An 11,626-nucleotide genomic window follows, 5' to 3' on the forward strand; every position below is an offset into this window, starting at 1 on the left:
CGTGGTCACGCCAAGTTTCCGCAGCAGCACACACCACAGGGATGGTTAGTTTACCCAGAACCTACACTTAGACAGTGCAGTGATATAAATGAAATGCTTCAGCTTTATATAGCTTGTAAATTACAGGATCTACATTTCATTTGGGTTCTCCAGTCCACATTAACTCTGAATTGAGTAATCAAATACCAAAACACTGAAATACATGAGCAAAACTTGCAAGTGTTACCTTAGAAAGAGATCAGAGTAGGCAATTTAAGAGTTAATCCTGGAATGATGTCCTCAAATAACCCTACGGTGGCTTGATATTACAGCTGAACATGCTGCCTCTAGTGCTTCCAGCTAATGCTATCAAATGCTGTCGCAACTTTCACTGTTGAACAGCACAGTCACTCACACTGAAATGCAATTAGAGCTGGCGTTTACAGCCTCATTTCAGTCCCCTGGTAGTTGCAACCTTTCCTTTTAGCAGCGTTGCTACACCCTGACAGAGCAAATCCAGTCATAACCAGAGAAGTGTTATGAAAATAAATCTTGTGGCTTACAGGGGACTCAGCAAAATTTTCACCTTAGGTATCAGCTGGATCCTGACCTGCTTAATTTTCCTGTTAAATCTTAGGATTTCCAATATTGTAGGCATAACCAGTTCTGTAAACTAAATGACAGCAGTGATTTCTCCAGCTCTTCTCTCTTGACGTTTACACGGGCAATTTATTGCCTACTAAAATTACCGCTTCCTCCATCCAACACCAAGGGGATACCCCCTCGGGGTGGCACGCTGCTGTGCCAACAGATGCCACCTTTCAGAGGCAAAAAGCAAAGCCTGAACTCCATTTTACATTACCAACCCCCAAATAATCAAGTAACTCAAGTTTTCAAACCCACTGTCTTATCCTAATAATTCTCCTTGCTATTCACAGGTACACAGAGGTACTGCTTTTTCTGCCTTTCTTGCTTTCCCATAAGCTGGAGGAGGGAGAATCAGTTTTTCAGCTTCATACAGCCACCTGGAAGCCTTTCCATATAAATAAAACCTATATATCTAAGCTTGGCAGATAATCTTTTGCTACCCACATGCTGCAGTCGCAGACCATGACTACTTCTGCCTGCAGCATGGACTGCTCTGCACCTACACAAAACACTTGGTGTATCAACCTCAAAGACACTAAGTACTATTTAGGTGGGGAAAAAAATGGGTATGTCAGATTAATCCAATTGTATTCCCCCCCCTCAGAGATATCAATTATCAGGCAAGTGTTTCCAGATCACCAGTCGAAACGTGTAAAATTCAGAAACCAAACTCAAGTTTCTGCAAGTTTATCTGGAATACCAGCAGAAGCAGCTACATGAACAGCAAAAAAAAAAAAAAAAAAAAATCAGGCAGAGATAGTGACCTACAACTGAAGCAGCTGATCCAAACACCACCTCCACAATCCTAAGTCCATCAGTTCAATACAATACAAACAGTCCCAATAACAAGGTACTTTACAAGGTGACCTAAGAAATACTTTATTTCATACAGGCATTTGTGGTCTAAATTTTCATATTTTTTTCTGAAAAAAAAACAAAACACAAAAACAACCAAAATGAGCACTAAGCCATTTGGGCAACTATATATTGCTTTTCAGAGTGGCTGTTACTCTGAAGAGATTCAGGAAATCATAGTCTTACTTGATTTATTTCTGCTGAAATCATTAATTCCACTTATATTTGGGAAATGTTAAATTATAGCCAAAATATAAGTACAAGCATTTATCTTCATGAAGGTAGCAATGTGTTAAAATGTTATGCTTCATCCTAAGACAGATTTTATTTTTTTTTAGAATCAAACCTCAAGCAGCTGGTCCACTGTGGTCACTTACCAAGCAGTAATCAAAGTTAAGTCCCTCCCATTGTGAAAGTATTAGATTTAGGGATGAAATTCATCCTATTTCTACTCAAAGCCTCACTCAGACAAGCACCCTTAGTTAATGGAATTTAACTTCCTTAAGCTGACTTAAGTCTAAGCAAGATGCAAATGAGAAACTCTTGTGTGATTTTTGCCTAGTGTCATGCCACAACCTGTATGCTATATCCATGCATCCTTGGCCTTCCTCACCAAAAAACAAGTCCCAAAGTTCCTGGCAAATACTTGGCCTGCATCTCAGAAAGTATGTGTCTGCCTGGGAATTCATGAGGCTTCCACTGGGATCTCTCCCATCAGTAATGAAAGAGTTGATGGTGTTGAAAGATAGAGGGAGTGTACTCAAACAAGCAGATTCCTGAATTTTATATTCCAAGTACTGTATCAGAATACTGCTCCCAACCTCTAGTTTATCTGAGAGCAGCACTGGCACAAGAATAAAATCTAACACAGGTGAAAGAAACAAGGGCTTAGCATGAAGGCAGTACAAGATTTACACTTTGTTTCACAATTCCTCATGGAGGATGTGCCTGTCCATTGCTGGACACATCCATTACCCAAAAGATCTGCAGAATCGTTGAATCATGAACTGCAGGGAACAGCTCACTGCTTAAAACATGTAATGAAAACCTGGTTGTTTCAACATATTACTGAGAGTCACAGGAAGAGAGCTCACCAATTTCTGATTAGCTTTGTCTCAAACACCACACAAATTACAAGGAGAGCAGGCAACTGCCAACTTCACAGAGCAGGTCACCTAAGCAATTGTGCTAACCTGTGTAAATATTGTACAAGTTAACAAAGTTAGCCTCCCTCATTCCAGGGTCAAGATTAATGTTAATGACAAAGCAATGTAGCTCCATAACTATATCAGGAAATTTAGAAAACATTTCCTTTCAGTCCTTCACATTTTTTAATTATTTCCCACTTTAATGAAGGTTACCTCTATTCAAATGTTGCAGCATTTTCCCCTGGAAGAAATGCTCTTCATTTCCTACCACCTAAAAGTCTGTCCTAGGAATAGATCAGATCCTTTCTTACTCAGGGTTCAAGTAATATTCTTGCCACCAAGATACAAAGCTAGGATTACTACAAACTGTCTCCGAAACCAAACCAAGTCATTATTCTCCCAGACTTCAGGAGGCAAACTTAGATAAGAACAGGACCCAACCTAGATCTCACAGAAGCAAGACCCCAATGATCCGTTTCCACTGCCTCAACTTTTACATAAGTATTTGCCTAGAATTTTAAAGTTCCTGTATTTAAGGATAATAACTTTGCAGTTTAACATGCAAGATTTTTATCTAAAATGTAAAACAGAATTGTCAAGAACAATGAAAGCAAAACTGCAGTAAACCAGTATTTTAGTCCTTAATTCTGTGTTCATACAACTTGTAGCTTTCCTAATAAAACTGATCTCACTCATCAAGCCTAATATCACCCTAGTCTCAGAAAATTTGTAGCTGAAGCAGTTCAGCAGTAGGTCTTAATAGACATGAGGTAACTTCTTGCCCATCCTTTCTGAATGAATACTGTTGCTCAAAACATTATTGACCAGATTAAAAATACCACTTTTCCTTAACTGAGTATATACCCCCAGTATCATCGGGTTATTTGACTGCTTCCTGTCACTGTCAACAGATGAAAGACCACAGCTCAACTGTACAACACCCAGAACATCACTTCTAAAGAACAGAATTTCAAGCATTCTTCCTTCCCACTTACACTGCCCATTGCTTGATTTCCCCAGCACTAAAGCAAAAGAGACAACAAAATAACATACACACAAGTCTATCAAACAGACTGCAACATGTCAAATATACTATGCAAACTGATTAATCTACTACTTGCTGCTCCTTTTAAGGACTATAAAAATTCAGCATCTCAAAAGACAGACTGCATTTGCATACTGAAGTTTAAGAAACACCTACACTTATCTTTTTTTTTTTTTAAATCTTGAAAAAGGCTTTTTTTTTAAGGGTTCTTTCTGCTGAATGTATAACACAAGACAGATTACTGATTTAGCCACCCCTTTAGTGTAAAACCCCTTCTATAAGCAGCGTAGTATCTCTCTGTAGCATCTTTTTTCCAGCTGCACATTATCTTCAACACTAATCTTTGCTTTTAATTTTTGATTTTCGATTAGAACGGCAGTATTATTCTGCTTTAAGACCCCGAATACTGAAACATCCCAAACTGTTTTCCACCAAAGATGGAGAACGCAGGAGAAAAAAGGATTACAGGTGTAGGCAGTTACGGGACAAAATCCCTATCAGCTACTATACACCCATGCTGGACGTTTCCAGGAAGTTCCTCGGCGTAGATTAGAGCCTGTGCTGGATGGTACCAGCAGAGCAGCTCGGTCCCTGCTGGGGACACCACGGACTCAACGCAACCCTGACCGAGCACAACTTCTCTCCGCCGCTCAGGCAGCTCCGCGGCACCTCTACGGAGCGCAAAAAACCCACTCCCCAACAACAGAAGCTACAAATGGACAAGAGATCAACCCCCACAGCACTTCAAAACCGGGCCGTAAACCTTACTTCACAGGACCTTTCGGAGAGAGTTAACCACAGCTTCCTGAGCCAGAGTGCTCCCGGCCCGCACTGCATCCCTCCCGGCTCCCAGGGCTTGGCAACCACCGGCGCCGACAGCGCCCGCCGTGACCCCCCCCATCCCAGGCGGCGGGATCGCACCTCGGAGGGGGGAAACTGCCAGCACACCGACAGCCCCCGACGAGGCACGGCACGGCCCTCCCCACCACCCCTCACCGCGGGGGCCGTTCAGTAGGGCCCGGCTGCCGGAGGTGAAACTTCCTATTAAGGGCACAGCGGCCCCGCAGCCCCGAGCCCGCAGCGCTCTGCGGCGCCGCCATGGCGAGGCCCGCCCGCCCGCCGCGGCTGCGCGCTCCCGGCGGCGGGAAGCGGGGCGGCCCTCCCTCCCTCCCCTTCCCTGCCGCCGCCGCTGCACCTGCTGCCGCGGGGGAAGGCAATGCGGCGGGGGCCGCTCTCACCCGCGGGCAGGAGGGCGCTAAGGAGCCCGGGCCGGCACGCCCGCCCCGGGGGAAGGCCCCGCACCTCCGCGCCAACGGCCCCTAATCCCTCCACCCCACCTCACGGCGGCGCCCCGCACTCACCCACACTCCGGTAGCCCAGGATCGCGATCTTGCGGGACTTGGACGGCGGCATTTTCTCCCCGCCCGGCCCCGAACCACATCAAGGGCGGCGGCTAAGGTCGCGGCGGTGGTGGCGGTGGTAGTGGCGACGACGGTCGGCGGTCGGCTGAGGGGGAGCGGGGCGCGCCGCCAGCGACATGCGGCGTGGGGAGGAGGAAGCAGGGAGGAGGGGAAGCGGGGGAAAGGGGGGGGGGGAAGCGGCCGCACAACCGCACGGGACCCGCGGCTCCTGGCACCAGCAGCAACGGCAGCGGCGGCGCCCGCCCCACGTGACCGCCGGGCTCCCCAGCCCCTCACGTACCTGTGCGTCACGCGTCACAGGCCCGAGCCCCGACCTCACCCCCGCCAGGCGCCGCCAGAGGAAAAACTCGCTGCGTCATGCACCCCCCCGCCCCCTCCCTCCCCTACTTAACAGCCTCCGCCCCGCCCCACCCCTCACCCGCCTCCCGCTGATTGGACAGCGCCGAAGCCACGCGGGCGGTGATTGGCTGGGAGCGGTAACTGCCGGCGTTCAAAGAAAAGGGGCGGGGCTTGCCGAGCAAGGGACGCGGATCGGGTTGGGGCGGTGCTGCGCGTGCGCCCAACGGCTGCCGCGAGCTCTCAACGGTCGCCGCGGTCCTGAGGTGAGGGGGGGGAGCGGCCGCCTCCGCATTGCACCCCTCGCCGGACCCGAGAGCTCCTTCCCGGGAAGGCAGCAGCATAACGAGCCGGGAAACGGATGCTCCGCTGCACTTTGGGGGGAGGTGTCGGTTCGTGACCTGAAGCGCTGCAGGCGGTTGGCGGCGGCCGGTTTTGCTGTCAGGGCGTTCGGGGAAGGGCAGTTTGGGCCCCCGGGCTCTGGTCGCTGTCCGTAGGGAGCCCGAGGCTCCAAAGGTCGCTCGCCAAGCTGCGGGTGTTTGCTTAAAATTATTCCGCAGATGCACACGCAGATAAATTTCATTGTTGTGTGGAGGCGTTAGATCTGAACATCTCCGAAGTGCCGGCAAATGAACGTAAAGGGGAGGGCGAGGGGAGAAAGAAAAGCGATCCGTGTGGTGAACGGGTTTTAAGAGAATGAAACGAGTGCTGCATGTGCTGATGGTGATTTAGCACTTGATAGCTTAAAGGAGATGTGTGAAGAGCGGGAAACTTGCCTTTTTTCACATTTAATGCTGCTCACTGTGCAAACATTTGTGGTAATAATTAACCATTCAATATTTTATTGAAAACTGGACGTTATTTAGAAAAAAAAAAGTCATGGTTTTTTATATGCATCTTGTCTTTTTTGGGAGGTGCACTTGTATGTCTAACATACAATTATGCTAGGGTACAACTGATTGATAGTACCAAACCAACCCAACAGCCTGATGATGCTAAGGAAGATAGGGTTTATCCTCCCTGATCTTAACCATTCATTTGCACATGGTAGCATTCATCTTACTTGGTAAGAGAGGTGGCAGATAAAGCAAAAGAAAGGCATTTATACACTAAAGCAATGGCTTTTGAAGAAGCAGACAAGCTTTAAGGAGCTATCTGTTGTTCGGCATAGGCTCATTGTACTTTTTGTCTTCTGGATTACACTGGTAACTGCAACAGCTGGTCAGTAAAAGATGACTTTTAGTGAAGAGGTACCTGATGAAAAGGTTATTTAATGAGAAAATGGAGGGGTTCTGTACTTTGTCAGCAATGGCTGCAGTGGGTGTCATTCTGGATGCTCTTTCTCTATGTCCAGTCTCTCTTTTCCACTCAGAACAGTAGATTCCCACTTTGTCACAGGTCTGAGTACTACACTGGGGACTGGTGTGGCCCTGCCATACAGATGGACTTGGTGGGGTTGAGCAAAGAGTGACACTGAGGAATCCTCTCTTACCAAAGTGGTCCTGTTCACAGCTCTCTTCAGGTGTGGAGAGAAAGGTCTGCCTGATGCAGATCACTGGATTCTTTTTTCCTTGCATGTTTTAAAACACCTAAGTCTTTTTAAACAGAGCCTGGTGTTTTAGATGACATGAGGATCACAGTAGCCATTATCCTGCAGGACTATCCTTTGAATAGCTGTCATATGTGTACCCCTTACCTCTGGAACCATGGTCCAAAATTTGGGGTATTTACTAAGCCAGAGAACTGAAGGAACTGAGAGCAGAGGTGCCTTCCAGTGGCATAAACAGATTTGGAAACATAGGTCAAGTTTGTGACCTATCAACTCCCATCTTTACAGTTCTTACTGCTTGGCTTTGTACTCTGCTGAAACCTAATTGCATTTTCAGAAAAAATGTTCAGATCTTCCAACAAGCTCTGAGCAGAGTGGTAAGCATCAGTGTTGGGTTTTTTTTCTTAGAGTTTCTGGTTTTGTTCCCTTCTTCACGCCCATCTTTTCTTGATAAGGTCTTTTTCCTTTTTTTTTTCTTTTTTTTTTGTTACCCCACTCACCTTTTGCAGCCTTCGTCTATTTTTGATCTTGATTCTGTTACCTTGCACTTGTTTGCTCTTCTTTAGGAGGGTTCACTACTGCTCCCCCCCTTCAGCTGCTTTATTTACTGCCTCTAATTGCAATAGTTGTCCCACCTTGGGATACCCACCCTGCTTGCTTACCCTGCATTGGAGCAGGAACACAGATCTCATCCTTCCTGAACACAGGTGTTTTTTTAAACTTGCAGAAAAAACCTATGACTTTTCCACTGTTTCTTTTAAAGGGATTGGTTTATAATCCTTATTCTCTTGAATTCTCCAAGTGTTTGGTTCTGTCTTGACTGAAACATTTAAAATACTGGCAAATACAGAGCGTTCAGGGAACTTTGCCATTCCTCCAGGCTCCAGGACTCAGTGATGGTGCTGAGAGGCCTCTGAGGGCACTCTGGGATACAGTTACTGAGGTAGCTGCTTAAGGAGAGATGAGATGTGGATGGGGATGAGGCTGTCATCCCAGTTCTCCTGCTCACCTTAAACACTTCTGGAGTGCCCTGGTGCAGAGGGAGAGCAGCCCTCTGGCTGTGAACCCTTCCTCCTGTGTCTGATCGGGTGGATGCTGTATCTGAGCTCCTGCTGTTTGTATATTTAGGGCTGAGCAGCTTCACACCCTGTACTGAAATTCTCTCCCCCTCTGACAACCCCAGTGTGATGTCCAGGCAGTGATTTCACAGTGCAGCGTTCCACAGCAGCACTGGGGCTTTACCTGTGCACTCACTGGTCTGACTCCAACACCTTCATTTCTACAGGGTTTGCAAGTTGTGAACCACAAACAAGTGACATAAACACCTATGCACTGACAGTACGCCAAGCCTGATGTATATCTTGCTTCACCAAATACTCCTTCAAATCAGTCTCAGTTCAATCTTTGTCTCAGTTCAGATAATAAATTATTTTTATTGTTAATTAGTTAAGAGCCAATCTGATCAATGAATGAACCACATGAGGTATGGCCTGAGTTCTGAAAAAGAGAAAATGCCAAAAGGGAGAACTGCAGGCACCAATGAGAGATCAGGAGTAGGTGTTGAAGGAGGCTGAGGAAGATGTCTGTCTTTTGTTCCCTAGAGCTGCTTTGTTGAAGAAAAAATGCGATAGGGGAAAAACAGTAATGAATTAAATGTAAACGTAACAGTTACGTATTTTTATGATCACGCAGTACATGCAAACCCAACACACTACAACTAACCCAAAGGTGGAAGAGCTCTGACTTGTACATTCAGCTCCTCACAGCATTTACCGGTGTCATTACCTGCTCTGTCCCTTTGTAAGTCAGCACCTTCCTCAGGAGTGTTTTGCTTTGCACGGGGCACATTTCCACACATCCAGCAGGGACCTTGCTGCCCACAGAGGTTACAAAGGATGTTTGGTTCAACCACACACTTGTTCCTATTCCCTCCTGCATTTTCAGAGTGATCTTATTTTCCAATATGCAGCTAGAAACACTGGGAAAATATACTAGTAGGTATCCCATGCAGGTCCTGGATGCAGTGGGCAGGGATGTGGTGTTTTTTTCCTGAAGGAATGGGTTTGATGTTTAAGAACAGGTCACCTCCTGTTCCCTTTCACTTCAGTGCAAATGACTGCAATCACCATAAAAGAACTGGGGACTCAAATGTGGTTTTGAAAGTCACTTTATAAGACCAGAAGAGTAAAGAACAGTGTATGCAGAACAAGTCTTTTGTATAATTCACATTACAAGGGCGATACTATATTATCCAGAATTTTTTCCTGTAGAAATTACCCTAATAAGTGTTCAATATGAGAGCACAAAAACATTTGGAGTCATCTGGCTTCTAAAACTGACTGGAAAGCTTGGTAGGAACAGTTAACCAGCATTTGGCACGTGGTTTGACATCCTTCTGGCCCAAAGCTGAAAGTCTCCAACTTACCCTAAGCTTTCTCAAAAGATGGTGAGGAGCACTCTGAAAGCAAGGCACAGCCTGGGAACCATGTCAGTCAGACTCCTCTTGTCTGCTCTAAGGACAAGAGCTTAGGCCTTGGAATGAGAGGCTGGTTCTTCTTGTGTCAGCCAAACTTTGCCAGAATAATATTCCCCAGTAAAAGATGAACAGGCCTCGGCTATGCAATGACTGCAGTTCATTCCTAGTAAACAACAAACACTATCTGTGGGGACTTAAAGATCTTGGAACTTTTAACAGAAAGGGTTCCAGAACTACAACAGGAAAACATTTACATCAGTCAAGTGATCAGTGTCAGCAAAGGATAATTTTCCTAAGTTAGTTTGCAGTTTCTCTTGTTACTGACAATACTGAGGGCAGGAGTCTACTACGAAACATTTCTGTACACCTCAACAACTAAAAATATCCAGAGTAGGTAATAATCAAACTTACTCTGCTCTCTTCAAGACAAAGAAGCACTTGAGAATAATTACCATTCACAGCCATCTCTTCCTGGGCAAGGAAATGCACAGGGAAGCTCAGAAATAAATCACATTTTACAGTTCTGTCTGCTAAACCAGAATCATTTCTACACATCCTCAGGACAGATCAGCCATGCCACTGACCTGGCTTTCAGCACCAGGGAAGCTCATTGCCATCTCCATTGGCAGCACAGCCCTGTCTGGGAAAAGAAAGGGAGCACCTGGAGCCAGTGCAGTGGTCTCAGAACTTCAGGAATTGCTTCCTGCCTGTCCAGAGGAAAACCCATGCAAGAACTTGAATTGAATCATTTAGAGTTCATTATTTTTTATGTCTGAGGCCTCTCATGAGCCACGTGAAGAGTCCTAGACCAAAGCTTTGCTTGCACTGTCACTTTAATCTGGTACATGCAGCATTGCTGCTGAGTCACCCCTGCTCTCTACTCTTATTTTCTTATCCCTGTCCCTACCTTATGCTGGAACAAGCGTTTTCCTAGCTTGCTAGGAAATGGATCTTATTAAAAATGACATGATTTCATTAGTTCTGTTTACTGCATCAGCACTGCTATTTGTGCCCTGACAAGCAGAGTGCCTTTTTGATAGCACTGATGTTTATTTGTGCTCAGGGAGTTACACCGTGATTCTGCTTCGGACAAATTCAAAATTCAGAGCTGAATTCCAGAAAGTAAGGGTGGAAATTCTCTGAAGATTGTTTTGTATCACTGAGGAGGCTGCTTTCCATAATTTTGCTCATCCTGTGTCCACAACACATCAACACCACTTGGAATAATGTTAAAATAGGAAGTCTGTACATGGGTGTTTGAAAACTGCAAATTCATTCTGGCTTTCTGCATACTAATTTATGCAGACAGGCCCAAAGCTGTCTGCATGGAACAGGGCCAGAAGACCTGGTACTAAAAAAATAAAGTCTTAAAAAGAAAAAAAGAAGAGTATCATTGACAACTCTTGATTTCAAAAAATGCCCTGAATACGGGGCTGAAAAACATGTTAGTGCAGAAATGTTGCTATGCATTTAGGGAGCTTGCTGGCATCCCACCTCCTCAGGGAGCTGACAGGGAAGGTGCAGGAGCAATGTCTGGGCTTTCACAAAGCTTTATCTCTACGGCTTGGGTAGCATTTGATGGTAGCATTGCTTATCTTAATATAAAGTTTTCATCTACCACAAATTATGGTCTCTGCACACCCCACAATGAGAGCTGCAGGGAAGAGTCAACATTTAGAGTCAGAAAAGGTGCTGAAGAAGAACTGAGTGTTTTTCAGAGAGTAAGAAAGTGAGAGAACTCTAAGAACAGTTTCCCTTATGTACTACAGGAGTATCTTTATACATTAAAGAAAAGAATTTTCACACATTTAGTTCAGAATTTTAATTCTTACAGAAACCTGGGGGATTCTAAAAAAAAAATAAAAAATGAGGGGGGAGCAGGGGGTTAGGTACTATTAAAAACCTCACACAACAAAATGAAAACTGTGGGGTTTTAACCTCAATGTGTATAAATGAAAAATAACATCAATTTACTGCAATTATTTCAGTACAGCTTGCAGGCTGGAAACACAGCAGAACTGCCTGCATTATCCTGCATCATTCCATTGGTATGAGCTGCCTTGGAAGTTGAAAGGAAGGAAGTGCTTCTCTGCCTAAGCCTGCACTCACCAAAATGCACGTAGGTGTATACATGCAAAAGAACTTGGGAAGAACTGCCAAAACCAAACG

At 45.5% G+C, this 11,626-nt stretch overlaps 1 protein-coding gene across 2 annotated transcripts in view; it reads right to left on the reverse strand.

Annotated features, from left to right (window-relative positions):
• Nucleotides 1-5,458, reverse strand: part of RHEB (Ras homolog, mTORC1 binding) — a 39,630-nt gene extending 34,172 nt beyond the window's left edge. The window contains exon 1 of one of the 2 annotated variants that reach the window (XM_030444089.1): nucleotides 5,037-5,458. In XM_030444089.1, coding sequence (XP_030299949.1) covers nucleotides 5,037-5,088 — 52 coding nt within the window. In that variant the 5' untranslated portion in view covers nucleotides 5,089-5,458. The remainder of the gene's footprint in view (nucleotides 1-5,036) is intronic. The other variant, XM_030444090.1, reaches the window with a different exon arrangement.
• Between the last annotated feature and the right edge of the window lie 6,168 nt (nucleotides 5,459-11,626).

This window comes from Calypte anna, chromosome 2, assembly GCF_003957555.1.
Source record: "Calypte anna isolate BGI_N300 chromosome 2, bCalAnn1_v1.p, whole genome shotgun sequence".
Lineage (NCBI taxonomy): Eukaryota > Metazoa > Chordata > Aves > Apodiformes > Trochilidae > Calypte > Calypte anna.